A 23,611-nucleotide genomic window follows, 5' to 3' on the forward strand; every position below is an offset into this window, starting at 1 on the left:
GTTTCCTCCAAGGACACTTTGAATATTGTCTGATGAACACGACTCAAAACAACTTCAAACTTGCGTTTCTTGGCTAGATGGATCTGAGTTTCCCCACACGCACACCCACACCCACACCCCTCTTTATAGAAACTGGTTGGAACGACTTGGTTTCTCACAGGCTGTCCAAGCCTCACTCCCCAGTTGGCTCTCATGTTGTAGTTTATCTTGGGTTGCAACTGACTCGTGACCTCAGTGGTTTCAGAAGCTTCCCTGAGCACGTTGGCCCTGAACGCTCTTACACCTTTCAGGTCATTGTGTGCTCTGCTCTACCTCTTGCTCTGTCAGCCCAGTGCCTTGGGGAGGGGGAAGGAGGGACAAGTACCCAGGCATTGGCCTGCCTTGGGGGTCTGTGCAGGGCAAGAGCGCCTGTCAGGATAACACTCCCCACATCTTCAGCTGAGTCTAAGCTTTCTCTTCAGCAGCCCAGCTGCTGGGCAGTGGGATGACAGCAGGAATTGGCCTTCCCATGATCCTGCCCTGCCCACAGAATGTGCCACCTGTTTCCACAGGGAGTGTAGGGTTGTGACGCTCCCCACAGGCACTGAAGAGCAGGGCCGACTTGTTACTCAACACCAAGCCCCGGGCTGGAGTTCACAGGCCTCTCCCTGGGCTTCCTGCCTTCACTCTGTCTTCCTTGGCAGGCTTCTCCTGCTCTCCAGAGTTTAGGCCTGCCTGCCACCCTCTCTCCTGTTTATCCAGTTTGTTTGCTGTCTTGCCAGGTTCCCTCCTTAAATTTCTTGCCCAGTGGAAGCTCTTCCTCCTTTATTCCCCCCACCCTGCCCCCCCGCCCAATCACCTCAAAGCCTACTTGCCCCACCAGGTCCCTTTGTGTCTCTGCTCCTCCCGCCTCCAGTCTCTCAACCTCTCACCTTCCCAGCTCTTGGCCCCACTGGGTCTCCCTGCCAATGCCCGGTTGTGCCCATGGCCTTCCTCGCACTCCTGTGCCAGCTGGGAATGACCAACTCGAATGCGTTGATGGGACTGAAAGTGAGTGAATGTCCTCATGCCTCCACTCTTTCCCACCTCAGCAAAGCTTTTCAGAGTCCCATTTCTGATGGAATTTGAATCTAGAAGGATTTAGATCCACAGAGAAATGTTAAACCTCCAGTGTTTGGCTGTGTGTGAAGCCTCTGGCAGTCCCTCCCATATTTGATGTTATGAACACTGTTTATAGATACCTGGAAAGAAGCCTTTAATACGTGTATTGTGTTTTAACTTGCTTTCCTTTGGAGGCAGGGAATTGTCAAGTAAGTATTCACACCTCTCTGGAGAAAAACATAGGTGTTCGGTGAACATCCAGTACTAAGTGTTCACGCGGAACCCACAACCGCAAAGGGTCAATACTTAAAATCCGCTGAATTTGCCACAATGCAGGTTTCTTCCCCTTGCTCCTCTCATCTTCAGTTTTGAAGCAATACAGCTGTAAACATATGCTTGCGAAATGAGAAAGAAACATTGAGATTGCTTTACCTTTCGGTTTTTTTCTGAAAATCAAGGTGAAAAAAAAAAAGCATCGGATTGCCTCTGTGTATATATATACAATCTCCTGTATATATAAGTACACGGTGTTTGTGCTTGTATGCATACTCTATATTCACTGTATAATATATGACATATTATACAACCTGCGTGTCCCCTGAAAACGAGCCCTGTGTGTATCCTCGAATTATGCCTTATGAGCCATGCCATAGTTCCAGTGTCCTCTTGCTCTCCTCATAGCCCCTGGCTTGCTTTTGTCATACACTTAAACATTCTTAGGTGAAAGAAGAAACCCACGGATTTCATTTGAAAGTCCCACTAAAACAGAAGAAAGAGCAGATGTCCTGGGAAGCGATAATTAATGTGAAGGAAGTGTCTCATTGTGAGAACTGGCATGCCCCCAGTCTCCCAATTTTGCTCAATTTGGTGGCGATGATGTCAGCCGGGGGTGTCGTTTTGCAGAGCTGTGCTCTCTACCCATTCTTCAGTGGTGATTATAATACCATTTGGTCCAATTATCACTTATGATTGCATAACATGTTTTGATTGAAGAGTTTCTGAGAAAATAAAGATACCCTGTCTTCCCCTGCACACAAAAAGAACCCCCGCAAGCCATTGGAGCAGGCAAGCTGACCTACCAAGAAACACGGGGAATTATTAGGCTAAATTATGAGTTGAACTTGATTTGGAAACAAAGTATCCATTGTACATAACTCCCCACGACATCCAGGAAGATGTCATTGTTTTTCTGACAGCAAGTTTCTCCCCAGCACACTCTGAAGTAAGCAGAGTCCCCGGGCGCATTCGTAAAGTCACGGAGAGTGTGCGGGAAGCATTGACAAAGCTTCCTTTTCTCTCCCTATTCTGTAGGCGCTTTAGTGCAGAGTTTGCCCAGAGACGCCGGGGTATGAGCCTTCTGAATTTGTAGACTGGTGCACTCTTTCATTTCTGTTTTAGTTCTTTGCTGGCATGCTGGGGAAGCATGGTGTGTGCCACACAGGAATGTCTGTTCACTTGGAAAATGCTTGTGCATGAATGAGGTGGTTGCTAATACGGCTCTAAACCGTACTAAGTTTCTCACTTGGCTTTGTTTGCTGCTTACAAGGGGATCAAGGTAATCCTTCTCTTTGCATATCCCGGGAGCAATAACTAATTACTTTGGAACATGCGGTGGGAGCTGGTACAGTTCTCTCTCTCCACCCATCCATAGAGAAATCTCATTTAAGGAAACCCCACATGACCAAGAACCGGCGTACTCATCTAGGATTCCATTAGGGCTTACACGTTATAAAATCTCTTCATTCAATTTGGAGGCCCCAGTCCCCAACACTGAGGTGGGAAAGGCAACCTTTGGTGTGGTAACAGCTGAAGGCAGACCCGAGTCCTGAGGCGAGGGTGGAGTGGGAGGCGCGAGTGCCGTCTGTCTCCTGTCCCTCCGCTTCCTGCCTGCCTGTTTGAGAAGTGAGGCCGACCTAGGCACCTGGCACGTGGTCCTTAGGGCCCGTTCCGAAGCCTGGCTTGTAAGTGCCACTTCACACCACACCATGGCCATTGACAACTTAATTCTGAACACCATGATCACATCCCTGTCTGAAAAAGGTCAGCAAGTCCAGGAAATGTGGCCTCTCTCCCCTCATGGTCAGGCCCCTCCTTGGTTTTGAACCTCTTGTTTCAAGCCCATGTGGTCTTCCTGCTCCCAGGAGAAGGTGAAGCAGAGGGAGGAGGTCCAACCCAGTGCCTGTGAATTCAGGCCAGGTCCCAGGGCAGGTGGGGAGGGAAAGAGGAGGGCAGGACCGAACACATGCCAGGTGGAGGGGCCTCAGGCGGGAGGAGAGAGGAGGCCGGCACTGGCCTAGACAGGCTGCACCAGGAAGGCAGCCTTGCAGCCCTCGTTCAACGCTGTGCTTCCTCTGGCCGCTGTCTCTTCCAGGCCACCCGTTAGCCGAGCAGCTCCCCAGCCTGAGAAACTGCAGAAGAACAATATCACCAAAAAAAAGAAACTGGTTGAGGTAAGTTAAACAATTACTTCTAATTTGATATTGACGTTGTAAGACCTACCTGGTGGACAGCCCCATCTGCACGTCCCAGACAGTTAAGTGAAATGGAGCGGGTCCCTTGGCTGTCTTCTGTCCCCTCTCCCTCAGACCTGGGAGAGTCCCACATTGCCAATGGGATTCAAGTTCATGGTTTCAAAACCTTACCCAGAGCCACCTTCTAAGCTTACTGCCTATGATTCCTCACCACAGTGCAAATCTCCAGCCCCACAAACCCACTGCTTGTGTTCTCGGAAGCTGCCTGGGACTTTCAAGTCCCTGTGTTGTCATTCCTTCTGCTTGGAAGGCTCCTCCTGCCAGCTCCCAGTACCCTGGTCCTTCCAAGACCTTCCCTGGTGTCTTTTCTGTGCAGTCTTTCCTGATGCTTCTCACCCGAAACCTTCCTGCAGCTCCCTGCCTATACCGCCTCCTACCACCTGCACCATGCTAGGCACAGAGGAGCTGCCCGAGAGGTCTGTGTTGGACTAAGAACTGATCTGAATCAGCCACTGTTCTTTGTCTTAGAAGACAAGACAGGAAGAAGAGAAAGACTAGAAACCCTAACAGTATCTAGTTTGGGAGGGAAAACTGGCACATATGTAGTAACTTTGTAGAGCAAGCACCAGGCGGCAGAACGAGCATGGCCTTTGTCTCTGTGTTCTGCTCTGCCCGCCCTGGCGCGTTGAGAGTTTATTAGAGCAAACCTCTGAGCCGCCATTCAGCTCACCCGGAGTGCCCGCCAAGGCACAGACACAAAACTGCTAGGTACTCTTGACAGGGCATCAAATCTCTGGACTTTGGCACAACGACAGAGCCAGGAAGTAAATCTGGGTTTTTTGGAAAGTCACGGTGATTCTGTGTGTTAGCCTGCCACCCCAGCATTTCAGGAAACTAAAGAAGGGGTTGCATTTTCTCAGCCAGTCAAGAAGCAGAATGTTTTCAGTGAGCGTGTGTTGGCCTCACCAGCCATACCATTCCCGGGACACACGAGGCCGCTCACGCGATGTGGGCGTGTCCCTCGGATCTCCCTTCCTTCCTCTGAGGGTCATGTTGATCTGTGTGTGTGAACGCAGGAGCTGGCTCTAGACCACGTGTTTGGCTACAGAGGATTCGACTGTCGAAATAACCTGCATTACCTTAATGATGGCACCGACATCATCTTCCACACGGCGGCGGCTGGCATCGTTCAGAACCTCTCGACAGGTGACCAGGGGGTTAAAAAATACAGGTTTTTCTTTTAGTTTTTTTTTTACATGCTTTCCCCACTCTTCAGATGCCCAAAAGCTTAAGCATTTTCCTTCCTTTATAGAGCCGTTCCCCCAGTTCCAGCATGGTATCAGTTAGGCCTGGTAATGCTCAGGCTCAGTCACCAGAGCCAGAGCCTTCTCCCTTTCTGACCAGAGCTTGACCTCACCTTGTCATAGGCCTTAGAGAGAAGGCCTCCATGTTGACACCAGCCTCTGTAACCGAGAGCCATGGAGAGAAGCCAGAGACAGGGTGTAAGGAGTGGAGGAATTCCTTAGAGACCATAACCAAGAAGTAAGCACAGAACTTTGCCTATTCATTTCTACAATGAGCCATTTTTTAACAGCTCAGATTTTTCAAATTGTATTTTGACAGTTTAGCCACATTTATAATGAGAATGAAAACAATTAAACAGTAAACAAAAATACCAGGCCCGGTGAGGGGGCTTACACCTGTAATCCCAGCACTTTGAGAGGCTGAGGTGGGCGGATCACCTGAGGTCAGGAGTTCAAGACCAGCCTGGCCAACATGGCGAAACCCCGTCTCTACTAAAAATACAAAAATTAGCCAGGCATGGTTGTGGGTGCCTGTAGCCCCAGCTATTCAGGAGGCTGAGGCAGGAGAACCCGGTTTGAGGTTGCTTGAACCTGGGAGGTGGAGGTTACAGTGAGCCAAGATCGTGCCTTTGCACTCCAGCCTGAGCAACAGAGGGGAAGACCCCATTTCAAAAAGAAAAAAAAAAAAAATACTCAAACCACATGATGACTCAAATTTTAAAAAAAAGAACATTTCAAACAAAAAGAATCATTCAGAAATTAACAGAAAGCTGTATCATTACCACTAGATTTAAACAGGTTCACATTTTGCCTTATTTGCTCATGCCTCAAGGAAGAAAAAAAACCCTTCATTTTAAATTCTTGCTCTTTGTCAATTCTGTGTAGTTGTTCATACATAGATTTAGCCAGTGAAATCACTGGGCACATGTTGATTTGTGGTATTTGAGGGAGGAGGACCTTGACATTGTGTATATATTTTCTTCACTTTCTAGCCCTGCCATCATATTGGTAGCAGTACACGCCTTCCTTGTGTGTCTACACCATCTTTCATCTTTAGGTTCTTGAGCATTTGGGTGGGTTTAAATTGGCCACTTTGGAAGTCAGCAAACCCATTTGCTGTGATAGATGATGAAGTGCTCTTTCTTCCACTTCCCATGGCGTATGTCGAGTTAGGGCTTTCCGGGGTAAAGCCATCACCTGTGCCGTCCAGGCTCCCAAGTGGATTGGCATTTGGTAAATAAAGATGATGAGTCCCTGAGAGTTTCATATTCCACATGAAGAAGTGGTACCATTTTGCTCAGTGAAACATCATCTCCAGGCACCCACCCCTACTTCTTCCCAGATGTGGACGTTGAGAAGCCCACTCCTGTGCCATGGAGAGGAGGAAACTCTGACCTTCATCATTGTGGTCTCTGGAAGCCTCTGTACTTGAACTGTTCTCTGCACCCACACAGAGCAGTGGGAAGTATCGAAGAGCAGCTTGAATGTATCAGAAAACAGACACTAGCGTCCCTTCTCCCGGACCCAAAACAGAATATGAATATTTCAAAAAGATGATCCTTCATCTCCCCAAGTGTGATTCTGGAAGTGAGAATTTGAGGGCTGTAAGCTGTCACTTTTATAACGAGTATCCAAAGACTCTACACGATGCTTTGGAGTTGCCCTAAAAGGTCTTTAGGTTCCACTGTTCACCCTCCCATGATCTCTCTCCCCCAGGGAGCCAGAGCTTCTATCTGGAGCATACGGATGACATCCTGTGTCTCACAGTGAACCAGCACCCGAAGTACAGAAACGTGGTGGCCACCAGCCAGATAGGTAGGAGGTCCTGCGGCAGCTGAGGCTCTCCCAGCTTGCAGGGACACTGACTTGTCAGCAGTTATTGGGAGAGGGATTGGGTGGGTTGCTTACATCCATCCCTTCTTGTTGATGTTGCTGTTGATTTTTTGAGTCCTGAATGTATCTGTGTCACCTGAGTTGACACATCCAGTGACTGTGATTCTGAGGGACCACGGTGTCTGACCAGCTCCTGAGAGTCCGAATACACGATGGCCCCATCCCTGTGGACTTGTAAGAATAGTTTTTCAGACCCCAAGTGTCAAGAACTCCGTGTGTTTTGAAGCCTGGTGATTGTGCTTGGCCAGGGTAGATTTCAGTAAGTGTGCCTGGACCCCCTGTGCCCTGGGAAACTGCCAGTGACAAATGTGAACTGATTCACATTTATGAGAAGTTTGTTTTTGCTTTGTCATCTCAAGAGCGATTTTTACAACTTCCTGCTTGTTTTCATTGAATCCATGTCCATTTTTAAGTTTAATTTGGAACTTTCTGATGCTGGTGTTGAGTGCTTCACTGTTGGAAACGTGACTTATTTTAGCTATTGTTTTCCCTTGACGCTTCCTCATTGCCATTGCTCACCCAATGCAGGTGATCTTACGGAAACCCCAGGTAAGGCTGTTCCATCCGTGAGTAGTTTGAATCTGCACAGCAAAATCATATCATTCTATCATGTTTGCTGATTGTATCTTGCCGAATGGCAGATACAAATCATTGACCTCACCAGTTTCCTTCGTATAAAATCCTCCACACGTGTGTGTGTTGAACATAAATGTCTGTAGGGCTCTGCCTTTAAAAGCAAATTTCCTGTAGTCTTTCTCCTCTGGCCAGGTCAGGCTATAGGTCTTTTATGCCCAATGACTGTAACACCCCTAAACACTCGTCTTAAAAAAGGCTTTTTACAGGCTGGGCGACAGTGTCTCACGCCTATAGTCCCAGCACTTTGGGAGGCAGGCGGATCTCCTGAGGTCAGGAGTTCAAGACCAGCCTGGCCAACATGGTGAAATGCTGTCTCTACTAAAAATGCAAAAATTAGCTGGTTGTGGTGGTGCGCGCCTGTAATCCCAGCTACTCAGGAGGCTGAGGCACAAGGATCATGTGAATCCTGGACGCGGAGGTTGCAGCGAGCCGAGATGGTGCCACTGCACTCCAGCCTGGGCAACAGAGCAAGACTCCATCTAAACAAACAAACAAAAAAGGCTTTTACATGAACATAACCATTGCCTTGGCTCTGCCATTCATCAGTCTTCTTTGTCATGCCTCTCCACACTCAGGGACAACACCTTCCATCCACGTATGGGACGCCATGACCAAACACACCCTCTCCATGCTGCGGTGCTTCCACTCCAAGGGGGTGAACTATGTCAACTTCAGTGCGACCGGAAAGCTCCTGGTGTCAGTGGGAGTGGACCCTGAGCACACCATCACTGTCTGGCGATGGCAGGAAGGTAAACCAGCACTGGGTTTTCTGTCCCTCCAGGGTGTCTGCCTGTGGCATGGACTGGGCTCGAACCCAGATCTGCCTCACTCCAAAGCCTGCCGTAGGCACTGACTGCTGCTGGGCAAGTGGAAAACAGGGCACTGGGGATCCTGGTATAGCTGCCCCACTGATGCCAGTGCATCCCAGGGTCCCAGGGCCAGGAGGAGGCTGGCCAGGAACTCTAGGGCCCATTAGTGAAGGGGCTCTGGGGAGGTGCCCCAATGTTGGCAGCCCTCCTCCTCGGAGGGCAGCAGCCTCCCAGACATCTGTCTTAGCCACCTTCCTACCCAAGGGTCCTTGTCTTCCGTGCTCTTTCTGATGGCCCCTGGATCCTACTACAGCCTTATCACTTTGTCTGCTTTAGTTTAGGAAATGGGATAATGTTTTATCATAGCCTCAGAACAATTAAATTTTTTTTTAACATTTTAACATGTTTGAAATAGGGATTTATCTTACGATCAAGGTTTACATTTACTGTAACAGGATTTCTTTCTTGTCCTCCCCCAATACATGCACACACACCTCACACACATGCACACACACAGGTGCAACTGAATGTATGGTCATCTTAGAACTAAAGATGTGCAATCTTCCACATATATTCTCAGGGTGGGTACTGCCCTGGCAAAAGTGGATCCAATTAGTCAGGACATTAATGAGGTCTGTCTGCAGCCGGGCAGCCTGTATCTGGGACACGCTCTACCAGGCAAGCGTAGGGGTGGCACTTCTCCCATCCAGGGCTCTGGAGTCCCATTATCTCCTCATCTTCCCGTGGAGGGGGTGGTGCGTGGAGACTGTAAAGAGATCAGCACAATGGGAGGAAAGTTCCAGTCCTTCCTAAGCACCCCATGTGAGGAAAAGAGGCTGACAGCTTGCAGACATTTGTGATGATACCATATTCCTTCGGAAGGTGACATGATCTCTCATGTTTCTGGGAAACCACATTTTCCCATTCTCTTGTTCGCCAGTATATCCCACCCAGTTGGCTGTATAGTCAGTATCTTCTCACCCAGGCTGTATAGTCAGTATCTCAGGGGTGCAGATTCATTCCTTGTGATGTCAGGTGGCCAACTGATTGACCAGACTCAGCCCAGAGAAATTGAGCCTCTTAAATGATAGATATAGAGCATCTTGGAATGGGAAGAACTAGAGAAGACTTCCTGCACAGTCCGGACCCATCCTAAGGAGAAATTCCTCCAAATGCACCCCTTTGTCCTGTGCTTGAATACTTTCAAGGGTGTGGTTCTCATCACGTCACAAGGCAGCCCACATGCTGTCAGAAAGCTCTTGCATAAAGCCCCTCATGTGGGGACATAAATTGCTTCATTATGTTTTCCTTTTGTGCTGCTAACTCTGTTCCTAGATCCTTGGAAGAAAGCTCTCACACTGGTCCCGCTGCACAGCCTTGTCTCTTTAGGTTCAGGCTCACAGTTTTCACTCCCTCTACCTGTCCTCCAAGCATTGCTCGCTCTGGCCTGCCCCAGCAGACTCTTGCTCACCTAGGGTCCCTTCTGACCTCCCAGGGGAGGTTTAGAGGAGCCAGGGCTTTTAAACAAGCTCCCAGGGAAAAGAGGAGCCTGCTCTTGTTTGTGCAGAGGGTTGTGAGCCAGTGCTGATATCTGACATATCACCAGCCACCACCTCTTCCGGGTTGACCACAGACATGTCATCTCTCCTCCCTTCCTTCTCCAGTGTGGGTTTGCCTTCATTTCAAGTCTTACTTACAGATAAATACCCTGTGTTTGAGGAGGTTTATATACATTCTGTATATCACCAGAGCCTATTATTCATTCTTCATTTATTAGAGGATTATTTTGGGGAACGTGTGTGTGTGTATAGGTAAAAATAAAATAGAACTAAAAATGAACTTATTACATAAAATCCATGTTGTCAGGTCCTAGGTATATGTGTAATTTGCTCTAAGCAGACTAGAAACCAATGCAAGGAGGGATACAGGGGTCTCCACAAGTATAAGTGTCCATGAAATGAAAACAAGGAAAATACAAACAGTGGCCTTAAAAAAATATCCAGTTCATTGTATGTTTGCACTTCTGCCATGACTGGTGAGCTGGATCCTCTTTCCATCTCACTTGTATGCTGCTTTTGTAATTCACCTGCTCAAATCCTTTTACTACTTGAGGTGGGAGGGTTGTTTGTCTTTTACTTATAATTTGTAGTTCCTTATAGATCTTCAGTGTTAATCCTCTGAATCTTACAAGCACTGCAAATGCTTTCTTCCCGTCTGTTGCCTTACTTTGTTTATGGTGTCCTTGAAGATCGTGGATCTTAAAACCTCTGAGCCGTAAGTAGAGAGAGGTCTGTTACAGTAAGTCAGGGATTCCATATGCAGACAGAATTACAGCTGCGAGGACTCTGTGGCTTTCCCCAGCCTCGCCTGGAAAGAGATTCTTTGAGGGAGTATCAGAGGGCCCAGCTACACCAAAACCCACCACCACGGTGCTAGACAGCTGTCATAAAAACATACGTGAAGTGATGAGAACGAAGAAGAAACAAATATGTGTGTGAATAATCAAGGGAGGGGTGACAATTAAGAAATTGGAACAAAAACAGAGTAAGTTAAAGGGTAACAGTTTTAAAACAAAAATTTAAAACTCGAGAGCTTAAAAATAATGAGATTTTTAAAAAGGTGGGTTTAAAATACAGGCTAAAAGAATAGAAGCCAAGAAATTTTAAAAGGGGCTAAAGGAGTTATGATGATAATACTGTTACTACTAATAATAATACTGGCTAAGAAATGATTACGCAGATCATCAAGCACTGTGCTCAGGGCTTCACCTAGGTCAGTTCTTTTCATCTGCACTGCACCTTCCGAAATAGGAACGATTATTAGCCCCATCTTACAGGTAAGGAAACCGAAGCACAGAGAGCTTAAATAACTTGTCTAAAGTTGTTCTACAAGTAAATGGTAGAGCTGGAATTTTATTAAGACGAAGGTTAAATACAATTCAAGAGCAGTCAAAAACATAAATAAATGGGGTTGAGGAAAAAACTAGTACTTAAAAGGTAAAAAAAAATTTAAACCTAAACACCACAAAATACAAAGGAAAATGGGGAGCTTAAAAAAAAGAAAGAAAGAAAGAAAATGCAGGAGAATCTTAGAAATAAAAGAAAAGCTGTCTAGAGGAATGTGAGTCCCAGTGGCACTCTGGGAGCAGCTCTGTCGTCCTGTGCGGGGATGACTCCTGTGGTGATGCTGGGGACTGATGGAAGGGGCATGGGGGATATCTTTAAGCCACTTTGCTGCCTTCTCATGTCTAGAAGCTTCCGTCTCACAGGCCATCCTTTCCTGCTACGTTCATGAATGCCTGGGCGCGGGGATCTGTTACCAGCACCTGCTGCTCTGGAAACTTCCCAGAAACACTTTCCCCATTGCTACCTGGGAGTAGTATCTGAAGGGGAGAGAGAAAGTGCTGTAAAGAAGAACTGAGGCATGCCCAAGCCTGCTGGGGTGGTGACCGCCTGGGCTGTGGCTCCCCCTGCCTGGCCCATGAAGCAATGAGGAGCCTCACCAGACTCTGTCACCCACACAGGTGCCAAGGTTGCCAGCCGAGGGGGTCACCTGGAGCGCATATTCGTGGTGGAATTTCGCCCCGACTCAGACACGCAGTTTGTATCTGTCGGGGTCAAACATATGAAGTTCTGGACCCTGGCAGGCAGCGCCTTGCTTTACAAGAAAGGGGTCATTGGGTCCCTGGGAGCTGCCAAAATGCAGACGATGCTCTCCGTGGCCTTCGGTGCTGTGAGTTCTAGCAGCTGCTCCCTGAGAAGGGGACCCAGGCCCCCTGGGCATGGGCATGGGCGTGGGCAGGAGGGGAGTTTGGCCAAGAGGCTGAAAACAGCAGGAAAGCCATTTCCACATTAGCTCCTGTACTGGCTTATTTGCAACCATTGTTCCGTTTCTGTAGCACATGTGGGTGGGTTGACAATATATATATAGATATTTAGATCTATATATCTATATATAGATTTTTTTTTTTCCTGAGACAGAGTCTTGCTCTGTAACCCAGGCTAGAGTGCAGTGGTGCAATCTCGGCTCACTGCAACCTCCACCTCCCAGGCTCAAGTGATTCTCCTGCCTCAGCCTCCCAAGTGGCTGGGATGATAGGCGCCCGCCACCATGCCTCACTAATTTTTGTATTTTTAATAGAAACAGGGTTTCATCATGTTGACCAGGCTGGTCTCGAACTCCTGACCTCAGGTGATCTACCCACCTCAGCCTCCCAAAGTGCTAGGATTACAGGCGTGAGCCACCTCGCCCGGCCAATATTTTTTTTTTCTTAAAATATTAACCGGAAAAGGTAGGACACCCACCTAGGACAGGAGGTTTGTTGTTGTAAGGGCAACCCTGACTTGCAAGCCCCAGAGAATATTGGGACCAATTTCCACTGCTAGATAATGATCCTTTTTCTTCCCAGCCCTCTTGTGCCACAGATGCCCCCAATTGCCACCCTTAACTGAGCTATGGGGTGCCCTCAGCCAATGCAGGATCCAAAATGGGGACATGTTGGAACACAGTCACTTCATGGTCCTCCAGGAGTGGGTTTCTCCCTTTCACAGAGGAGCCAGGAAAGTGTCCTTTCGCTGGAGTCTGCCCCTGCCCCTGCTGTCATTGGGGCAGTGCTCACGGAAGAGAAGTCCTTGCTAAGGCATAACTGTGCTCAGAGGGGAAGTCAAATGCCCAAGCCAATTACATATAGTTAATTTCCAAGCCAGGTGGACTACCTTGTGATGTGCTCTCGGTGGTTTCTCTGCAATTTCTGCTGCTTTCCTTAGCACAAAAAGATCAAACCACCTTGGCATGTCTGCGTCTCTAGCTGTGGTTCCTTAATGAGAAAACGGATGCCTGGGGAGGGACCAGCTTGAGTGTGTTCCAGGTATAGAAGATGTTCTTTTGTTTACAGAACAACCTCACTTTCACGGGTGCCATCAATGGAGACGTCTACGTGTGGAAGGACCACTTCCTCATCCGGCTGGTGGCCAAGGCTCACACAGGCCCCGTGTTCACAATGTACACAACCCTTCGGGATGGACTCATAGTGACCGGCGGAAAAGAGCGGCCGTAAGCCAAAGCTCCTTTGGAAACAACTTGTCGTTTGTTGTTATCTTGGGAGAAACTGACAAGTGTCCCCAACTTGGAGAAAATGCAGATTGTCATCCTCCTATCTTTTTTGCTTTAGGAAGATCAGTCTGCTCTCTCTCCAAGAGGGCCCTAGATCAAGATCCTCAGAAGGAAGAGAGGAGTGCAAAGGTGGTTTGATGGTAGTTTAAAAACCCGAGAGAGGTGTACACCCCTATAATCCCAGCACTTTGAGAGGCCAAGGTGGGCAGATCACCTGAGGTCAGGAGTTCGAAACCAGCCTTAGTCAACATGGTGAAACCCCATCTCTACTGAAAATATAAAATTTCGTTGGGCATGGTGGTGGGCGCCTGTAATCCCAGCTACTTGGGAGGCTGAGGCAGGAGAATGGCTTGAACCCAGGAGGTGGAGCTTGCAGTGAGCCGAGATTGTGTCATTGCACTACAGCCTGGGTGACAAGAGCGAAACTCCATCTCAAAATAAATTAATAAAAATTAAAAACAAAATCTTGAGAGGTATTCTTGAACAAACCACAGTGACTTTGCTGTTGATAAAATGTTATTCTTGGTAGCTCTGTGGAGGAATGGAGGAAGGAGAGGGGAGATGTGGAAGCAAAGCCTGAACACAGGAGAAACGTTTCTGTGTTCTAATCTAATAAAAAGTCTGAATTTCCAAATTACGTTTTCTTTCCTCCCAAGATAGTAGCATTCGAAGGCATTTTAGGAAATCTGCAAGCTCAGGAGGTTGGGATCGCTCAGCAGCAGGGTCTAAGAGGGAGGCTGCCTGGAGGGTCCAGGCCCCCGAGGGACTGTCCTTCTGGGCTCCAACCAGCCAGGACCCTGATGCCTGGGAAAGAGAGGAGAGGCCTGGAGGCAGGAGTGGGTCTTAGGATGAGGGTTAACAGCCTGAGTCCCTTTCAATCTTTTTTAGGACCAAAGAAGGAGGTGCTGTAAAATTGTGGGACCAGGAGATGAAGCGCTGCCGGGCCTTTCAGCTGGAGACTGGGCAGCTGGTGGAGTGTGTGCGCTCTGTGTGCCGTGGAAAAGTGAGCACAGCCAGCTCTCCTGGGGGCTGGGCCAGGGAAGGGGGAAGTGTAGGTACCTTCCGAGCCAGGCACTTTCCCTGGACTGGTTTAATCCTTGAAACAAGGCTTCAAGATGTGAATTGTGCTGTAGTGGGAAGCAGCTTAAGAGAGTCAGACTCCCCCAGGAAGAACCAGTTGGGTGACCTTGGGTGTGTTCCTTAATGTTTTTGTGTCCAGTACACAGGTTTGTCATGAGGGTCACATATTTATACATTGACAGTGCCTTTCATCTTGCCTGGCACATGCTCCCATTCAGGAGATGTTAGCTACTGGTATTATAGATGATATTCTCATAAGCTCAGAGATACTAAATAGTTTGCCTATGCCCTAAGTTATAGGGTCAATAAGGAAGAGGTAAGGGCCACCAAACTAAACTGTCTGACTCAAAGCCATTGGTTTCCAACTCACATTTGGCAGCACATCCAAAACAACTGGTGAGTTTTAAAGAATGTGGATGTCCGGGCATCCACCTGGGACTGGACCAAAATCTGAATCCAAATCTCAGGGATGGGGCCTTGACCTGTATGTTCCCTTCTATTTCCTTCTATTTCAATTCCCCCAGGAGATTTGATGCACTTAAAAGCCAATCTCCAAACCTCTATCGAATACCTTGTGTTTATGTTTTTGAATATCGGGCTAAGAATTTGCTTTCTAGATGCTCTCCATGAAAAAGACAAACCGGATGTGGAATACCACGTGATTCAAAACGGGGGATTTTGTTCTTAAATAGCTAAGTGATGCCCACCTGGAAGGGTAGTTATGGGACATGAAGGCAGGACTACACCTGGAGCCTGGAAGTTATCAGGAAGTAGATTTTTTTTTTTTTTTTTTTTTTTGAGACAGTCTTGCTGTCTTGCCCAGGCTGGAGTGCTGCAGTGTGATCTCAGCTCACTGCAACCTATGCCTCCTGGGTTCAAGCGATTCTCCTGCCTCAGCCTCCCAAGTAGCTGGGATTACAGGCGCCCACCACCACACCCAACTAATTTTTTATATTTTTAGTAGAGATGGGGTTTTGCCATGTTGGCCGGGCTGCTCTTGAACTCCTGACTTCAGGTGATTCACCCATCTCGGCCTCCCAAAGGGGTGGGATTACAGGCGTGAGTCATCACACCTGGCCAGGAAGCAGATTTTCGTTCAGTGGAAGGAAGAACTTACTAAGAGTTTGAGCTGTCCAAGAACAGGAATTGGCTGCTTTGCTCTGCAGTCACTGGAATATTCTAGCAGAGGCTGGGTGATGGAGCTCTCACCCAGGTGAGAGCTGTGCTGAAGGTCAGGTCTGTGCTGAAGCTCTCACCTGAGGTAGCTGATGGAGAAAAGGCAAAGTGAAAGGGTGGAGAAGAGCAATTAGGAATGGACGGTTTGTTGTTAAAAACAAAACACTGGCCAGACGTGGTGGCTCACACCTGTAATCCCAGCACTCTCGGACGCCAAGGCAGGCAGATCACTTGAGGTCAGGAGTTCGAGACCAGCCTGGCCAATATGGTAAAACCCCCATCTCTACTAAAAACACAAAAATTAGCCGGGTGTGGTGGTGGGCACCTGAAGTCCCAGCTACCGGAGAGGCTGAGGCAGGAGAATCACTTGAACCCGGGAGGCAGAGGTTGCAGTGCAGTGAGCCAAGATGTCACCACTGCACCCCAACCTGGGTGACAGAGTGAGACCCTGTCTCAAAAACAAAAACAACACTTCTCACCCCTTCCTGTTTTAATATTAACCCTGCAAAGGCATTTTCCCAAGTTACTTGTGTTTTGTTTGTCCTTTTTCTAATAGTGTTTCCATTACGACAGGGAAAAATCTTAGTGGGAACCAAAGATGGAGAAATAATTGAAGTTGGTGAAAAAAATGCTGCTTCTAATATCCTGATTGATGGTCACATGGAAGGGGAGATCTGGGGCCTGGCCACTCACCCTTCCAAGGACCTGTTCATCTCTGCCAGCAACGACGGCACAGCCCGGACCTGGGACCTGGCTGACAAGGTGAGGCCGACTCTGCCCACACTCAGATGCCCACGAGGGCTGCCGGCCGTGGGAGCTGAGCGAGGGGAGGCCCAGCCAGCATCATGGCAGAGACGGGGATGGGGCCAGATAGGAGATCAAGGTAGAAAACCTAACAATAAAAGAAGCCCCACTCACCACACCCCATCTAAACAATATATTTGACAACGATTATTCTCTTGTCATGAAAGAACCCACAAAACTAAAAATATAGAAACAAATGATGTTTTCCCTGGATGAGAAGACTAAAAATGATTTAAAATGTCAATGTTCCCAAATGGGCCTAATGTATTTCTGTCAAAATCCCAACAAGGTTTCTCTTAGAGTTTGGGAAGGCAGCGTTAAAGTTCACGTGGAGTAAAACTGTGAAATAGCGAGCAGTGGCTGGGTGGACGGGCGGTGGGAGGAAACAAAGGGTTCTTCCCAATCCTCGTGCCTTATCCAGTGTTAAAACAAGTACTCAGGTTCTGCTAATTAAAATGCTTGGTTTCATTTTAAAATGGCTGGTAAATGTCGTATTTTTAGTGTCATAGTCCCAGAATAGACAGGTAAAAGCCTGAGTATGGTTGTTAGACTCCTAAGTTAGTTTCTGTAATTATTTATTAAACATCATTAGCAACAGCTGTCACTACTTGACGACCTACATAACCCCAGCTGCTTCATGGACGTGATCAGTGCCTACAATAACCTCACAAAGCCCTTATTAACATCGCTATTAGTAAAACTAGAGAAACTGAGATGTAATTTACCCAAACACACCCAGCTAATAAGTGACAGGGCCAGGATGCAGAATTTGAACCAGCAGAGGCAGAAGCTCAAACTCTTTTCCCTAAACAAGAGGTTGGCAATCTATAGTTAAAGGCCACATCTGGCCTGTGGCCTGTTTTATTCAGGTACTGTGGCTGTCTTGTGCTACAGTAGGCAGAGGTGAGTAGTTGCGACAGACTTTATGGCCCACAGAGTCTAAAGTAGGTGCTACCTAATCATTTACAGAAAAAGTTTGCCAGCCACAGCCCTAAAACTTGTTGTCCCCCAAGCTGCTCTAATCAAAACATACAGCCCACCTCAGTTCTTCAGGGACATTTACTCTAAGAAGCAAGAGATTTGGTGGCCTGCAATGGCTGCAAAGTCAGCCTTCTCTGGCCTGGTGCACGATGTCTCCTGGAGACCAGCCGAGGGGGCCAAGGGCTCAGGTGACTTTCCTTTGCATCAATGCAGAAGCTGTTAAACAAGGTGAGCCTGGGCCATGCAGCCAGGTGTGCAGCCTACAGCCCTGACGGGGAGATGGTGGCCATTGGCATGAAGAATGGAGAGTTTGTCATCTTGTTGGTGAACAGCCTGAAAGTCTGGGGGAAAAAAAGAGACCGGAAATCTGCTATCCAAGATATCAGGTACCTAAGTGGGTGGTCTGGGCGTGGAGGAGAAAGGCAAGCATTCTGCTTACCAGTGGTTCCCATTCCAGCCACGGCTGGAATAAAGAACTCAGCTGTGAGAGAGTCACTTTCAACAAGTCACCTATGAAAGAATACCTTCTCCCACGCTCGCTCTCAGACAAGGCTTTGCTAATTTCCATATAAGTGTGGTTTAAATTACTTGTAAATGTCAGTCTACCATATTCCCCGGGGATTCGATGCAGATAAATTGCTGAATTCTATAGAATGCCAGGAGAGGTGACCACATGTGAGTCACAGGGCGGCTCTCATTGCCTTTGGGCCCGGAAGGCCTGTCAGAGCAGCCTTCATGCCTGACCAGCCCCAAACAGCCCTCCTCATGGACACTGCTCTTGGATTGCTTCTTCTAGAATCAGCCCAGACAACCGATTCTTAGCCGTTGGTTCTTCTGAACACACAGTTGACTTCTATGACCTCACTCAGGGCACAAATCTGAACCGTGTTGGCTACTGCAAAGATATTCCAAGCTTTGTCATTCAGATGGATTTTTCTGCGGATGGCAAATACATTCAGGTATGCTTGGGGTTTACTGATATCTGGGGCAACCAATAATAACAGCAATAATCATAATGGCCTATATTAATCGAGTCCTTACTGTGTGCCAGGCAGTGTGCTCACTCTTCACCAGAACTCCTTAAGTAGTTACTTTTTTCATGTTTTGTAAATGTAGAAACAGAGACTTAGAGAATTTAAAATAGTGAAGAGTAAGAAAAGCAGAAAACACAAGCCCTAATCATCTTTAATTTGCCCCTCACTGTCTCACATGTCTGTGTGAAGAAACCATCAAACAGGCTTTGTGTGAGCAACATGGCTGTTTATTTCACCTGGGTGCAGCTGGACTGAGTCCGAAAAGAGAGTCAGCAAAGGGTGGTGGATTATCATTAGTTCTTATAGGTTTTGGGATAGGCAGTGGGGTTAAGAGCAATGTTTTGGGGGTAAGGGGTGGATCTCACAAAGTACATTTTCAAGGGTGGGGAGAATTACAAAGAAACTTCTTAAGGGTGGGGGAGATTACAAAGTACATTGATCAGTTAGGGTGGGGCAGAAACAAATCACAATGGTGGAATGTCATCAGTTAAGGCTATTTTCACTTCTGTGGATCTTCAGTTGCCTCAGGCCATCTGGATGTATACGTGCAGGTCACTGGGGATGTGATGGCTCAGCTTGGGCTCTCTGACACCACCTCCTCTTCAGAGTTTCCTGATTTCTAGTTTTCTGGGGCTATACCTAAGCCTCGTGCCACTTCTGGTATTTATTCATGTCATTTCCAAGCTCTACTGGGTAGAATGGCCCTTCCATACGTGGGCCCTGGACTCCAGCCGGTGGGCCTGGAGTGAAAGCTCATCCCTGGGTTCCAGGGCAGCTGACCAATGGAAGGGAGGGAGAGGGGTCCACTGCTGGGACTGACCCCTGAAAACAGAATGATTTCTCCAGCACTCAACATATTGGCGTTTGTGAGCTGGCCTGGAGCTGGATATTCACTGCAAAAGGAGAGAGGATGTATTTATTCATTGAACTATTTGCTGAACCGGGCACTATGCTAGAATTTTAGATGGACAAAAGGAGACTGGTCTGGTAACCATCCAAGGGGTTCACCTTGCCTGCTGCCTAGACAGAGCCAATTTCTCAAGACAGGGGAATTGCAATAGAGAAAGAGTAATTCACGCAGAGCTGGCTGTGCGGGAGACCGGAGTTTTATTACTCAAATTGGTCTCCCTGACCATTCGGGGAGCCGAGTTTTTAAGGAGAATTTGGTGGGTCAGGGGAAGCCAGTGAACCTGGAGTGCTGATTGGTCAGAGAAGAAATCATAGGGAGTTGGAGCTGTCTTCCTGCACTGAGTCAGTTCCTGGATGGGGGGGCCACAAAATCAGATGAGCCACTTTATTGATCTGGGTGGGGCCAGCTGATCCATCAAGTGCAGGGTCTGCAAAATGTCTCAAGTACTGAATTTACGAGCAGTTTGAGGGTCAGAATCTTGTAGCCTCCAGCTGCATGACTCCTGAACCATAATATCTAATCTTTTGGCTGATGTTAGTCCTACAAAGGCAATCTAGTTCCCAGGCAAGGAGGAGGTCTGCTTTGGGAAAGGGCTACTACCATCTTTGTTTAAACCATAAACTATGAACTCTCCCAAAGTTAGTTCAGCCTAAGTCCAGGAATGAATAAGGACAGCTTGTAGGTTGGAAGCAAGATGGAGCCAGTTAAGTTAGATCTCTTTCACTGTCTCAGTCATAATTTTGCAAAGGCAGTTTCAGTCCCTGTTTCCTGGAGCTTGCTCTGTAACAGAGAAGACAAGCACTGAACAGACAATCACAAAATATAAATACAATTACAAACTGTGATTATGTGCCAAGAAGGAAAAGTACAGCATTCTGGGGAGCATGTAACAAGGTGCTGAATTTAGATGCACTTCCTCTCAGCAAGTGATGTTTAAGCTGAGGTCTGCAGGGTGTGTAGGCGTTAGCCAACAGAAAGGGGGGAACGTTGTTCCAGTCCATCTGCACGAAAGGACCGAGGCAGGAAAGAGCTCAGCTTCCCAGCTCATTCCAGGAGAAGCCCTGTGGGGACAGAGGAGGCTGAAGAGGAAGGCAGCAGCCATTCCCTGCAACTGTCCTTGATGGTAGGAAAAGTGGTCTGTTTCCCTTAGAAGACTCCCAGAGCACCAAGGGTCAGGTTCTAGACACCTCAGAGATCACCTATATCAGCTGCTGTCCGTGAGAAACCTGCCTTACCTCTGTCCCAAAGGTTCTTGGTTTCCTGACAACTGGGATTGCTGTGTATCAGAAACACCTGGCGGCTTTGTTACAGCGGGGATTGCTGGGCCCCACCGTTTCAGTGTCTGGGTAGGTTTGGGGTGGGGCCCAATAATTTGCATTTCTAACAGGTTTCTAGATGCAGCTGAGGTTGCTGGTCAGGAACCACACTCAAGGGAATTGCTGCCTTAGGACTCTGGAAAATAGCGAGAAAATGGATGAGAAGAACGATGGGGAAATGGCCTGCTGGTGTTGCCATGGGCTGGCCATAGGCTTTGCAGCCTGGAGCTGAGCTTGGGTTTGGAGAAAAGCCCTCGGGATGCAGAGGCTGGGCCAGTGTTCTGGGAAACAGTGCACCCAAAGGGAGTCTGTGGAACTGAGAAAGAACGTTGATGAACATGGCTTCTCTCCTACCTACAGGTGTCAACAGGTGCCTATAAGCGCCAGGTGCATGAGGTCCCCCTGGGGAAGCAGGTAACTGAAGCCATGGTCATTGAGAAGATCACCTGGGCCTCCTGGACAAGGTGACTGACTGGAAGAAAAAACCTGAGGAAAAGGTCACAAGGGAGTCTCTTGTCACAAGGGAGTCTCTCAGGCTCAGCCTCCAAGTTTGTGCAGGATCTGGAGAAGCTGAGAAATGGAGTTGTCTTTTCTTTTGGGGGTGAGGGTAGGAGGCTTCTTGGCACTAGTGTAAGACACTGGCTTTGATCTGACCTAGGTTTTTGAAATGCGCAGTCCCTCTTTATGTGTCATTTCTCCTACAAGTCTCCAACCCCTTCCAGCAAGTTCAACAGGAAACCATCTGCCGTCTCTTGGCCAATCCTAGTGCACAGTGAGGTCTCCAATCACCAGGGGAAGGGAGTGGGAGGGCCAGACTCCTGCTTCGCAGGATGAGAAACAATGGCTAATTCATGGGAAAAGAGGCCATTTAGCCTGTGAGTTGAAAGGAACCCCTGCTGTTCTCCCCAACACACACATATTCAAGGGGACCACAGGAAACAGGGAGAGAATCAAAGATGGGAGTAACTTTTGTTTTTGGAGTGTAGGGGACTGAGGCAGAGGGGGAACAGTAAGAGCTGGCACAAATCTACAGAGGGGAAGAGGACAGATGCTTTCATGCCAGGAGAGCCACGTGGCTGTACGGAATTACATAAAACAGCAACAGGGACCAGTTTCATGGAGTACAATTTTTCCAGAGACCAAGTCGGGGATGGGGTTTCAGGATGAGACTGTTCCACCTTATGAGGAGCTTGCAACCTAGATCGCTTGCATGCTCAGTTCACACTACGGTTGGAGGTTCCTATGAGACTCTAATACCACGGCAGATCTGACGGGAGGTGGAGCCACCACTGCTCACCTCCCGCCCTGCGGCCGGTTCCTAACAGGCCATGGTCCAGTCCTGGTCCGCGGCCCGGCTGTTGGGGACCCCTGATGTTAAACATCCCTCTCTTTCTTATCCCTGGGAGGTGATGACTGACTGCAGGGAACCTTCGCACGTGACTTCCTTCTATCCTAACCCTTCTTTCTGTTGGAACAGTGTCCTGGGAGATGAAGTCATTGGAATCTGGCCACGAAATGCAGACAAAGCTGATGTCACCTGCGCATGTGTGACCCATGCTGGCCTGAACATTGTCACAGGAGATGACTTTGGGCTGGTGAAGCTCTTTGATTTTCCGTGCACAGAAAAATTTGTGAGTCTTCCTCAGAGTAACCTTTCTGCAGGTTCTCTGTTTTGCCGTCTGCAAGAGATAGGGGCCACATCTAGATGAACCTCTGGGAGACACAGAGAAACCCTGTCCCAGTACTGTGGAAATATGGCAATGACTTTTTCACCTCCTGGAGGGGCAGTCCTGGAAGCCAGAAGGGAGAATGGAGGGTGGATAAAACGGCCAGAGGTGGGGCAAGGATGAGAGGCAGGAAAGTCAGCCAAACGCTGGCTTAGATGAGTCCAGACCAAATGGGAGTCCCCAGTGAAGGAAGGTTCTGGGAGCAGGGGCTTTGAGTGCTGGAAGTAGTCTGTGGTTGCTGAGAGGAGCCAGGGTCTCTTAACTGTTTCCATTCACTTTTGCTCACAGGCCAAACATAAGCGATACTTCGGTCACTCGGCTCACGTGACGAACATCCGTTTCTCTTATGATGACAAGTATGTGGTCAGCACTGGAGGAGACGACTGCAGGTACTAACCTAGCTGACCCAGTTCTTACTCCCCAGGCCTGGCCAGCTCTCCCTCCCCATCTCAGGCGTGCTGTGAGTCAGCCTCTCCCAGGGGCATGGGAAGGGCTGATGTTGGGCTAATAAACAGGAATTTCCATGAGTCCTCATGAAGGCAAGTACTTTCCAAGATAAAGCATTTACTCTTTGGTGACTGTCAACCCAATGGTTGTGAGTGGAGCTGTTCTGGGATGGCGTGGGCATGTGATAGCTACTCTGGGCACTGCTGGGGGACAGGGACAGGTGGCTGAGACCCGAGACGGCTGATTGGAGTAGGAGCTCTTGGCAGCCCACGGGCTGTTGTGCATAATCAGGTTAGAAGGGAAATTCATCCATAGAACTCCCAGCTGATCACCAGTGTTGGGAATTTATTTATTTATAGTATAGAGGAATAGGACTAGGTCATTCTAACTCACTCAGCTTCCCCATTTCTGACGAGCTTCATTGTAGCAGGAATAGTGGGTTCTATTCAGCCCAAGCAAAACTCTTGAGGGGATAAAGAAGAAATACATGCATTCTGATACTTCCTCATGGTCTGAGTTAGGTTGTAAGAAAGGCACCTATAAAGAATTTCGTCCCACTTCCCACTCAAAAGCACTGCGTATTTCTGATGGCCTGCCTGGGAGCACCCATCTCCAGCCTGCTGTGCTGGCTACTTCTGGCACTTATAGCCCTTGAGATAGTACTGACAGCAGTTCCCTGCAGAGTGCAAACACCCATTCAAAGCAGCACCAACCAAATTGTCAACAAGCTAGGAGTAAGAGACATAAACGAACTGGTCACCCCAATGCAGGGGATACAGACTTGTTTTAATATAAAAGACTTAGAAGTGACCTTAACCATGCAGGGCTTAT

General features: G+C 48.2%; 1 protein-coding gene across 1 annotated transcript in view; it reads left to right on the top strand.

Annotated features, from left to right (window-relative positions):
* The window catches only part of EML6 (EMAP like 6), a 253,531-nt gene that overhangs the window by 229,175 nt on the left and 745 nt on the right, over window positions 1–23,611 (top strand). The window contains exons 27-39 of the mRNA XM_023190182.3: window positions 3,452–3,530; window positions 4,628–4,757; window positions 6,572–6,670; window positions 7,960–8,133; window positions 11,717–11,925; window positions 13,088–13,245; window positions 14,194–14,308; window positions 16,135–16,323; window positions 17,560–17,732; window positions 18,143–18,305; window positions 20,967–21,070; window positions 22,084–22,237; window positions 22,622–22,722. Of these exons, the coding sequence (XP_023045950.2) occupies window positions 3,452–3,530; window positions 4,628–4,757; window positions 6,572–6,670; window positions 7,960–8,133; window positions 11,717–11,925; window positions 13,088–13,245; window positions 14,194–14,308; window positions 16,135–16,323; window positions 17,560–17,732; window positions 18,143–18,305; window positions 20,967–21,070; window positions 22,084–22,237; window positions 22,622–22,722 (1,848 nt within the window). The remainder of the gene's footprint in view (window positions 1–3,451; window positions 3,531–4,627; window positions 4,758–6,571; window positions 6,671–7,959; window positions 8,134–11,716; window positions 11,926–13,087; window positions 13,246–14,193; window positions 14,309–16,134; window positions 16,324–17,559; window positions 17,733–18,142; window positions 18,306–20,966; window positions 21,071–22,083; window positions 22,238–22,621; window positions 22,723–23,611) is intronic.

Source organism: Piliocolobus tephrosceles, chromosome 15 (genome assembly GCF_002776525.5).
Source record: "Piliocolobus tephrosceles isolate RC106 chromosome 15, ASM277652v3, whole genome shotgun sequence".
NCBI classification, from domain to species: Eukaryota; Metazoa; Chordata; class Mammalia; order Primates; family Cercopithecidae; genus Piliocolobus; species Piliocolobus tephrosceles.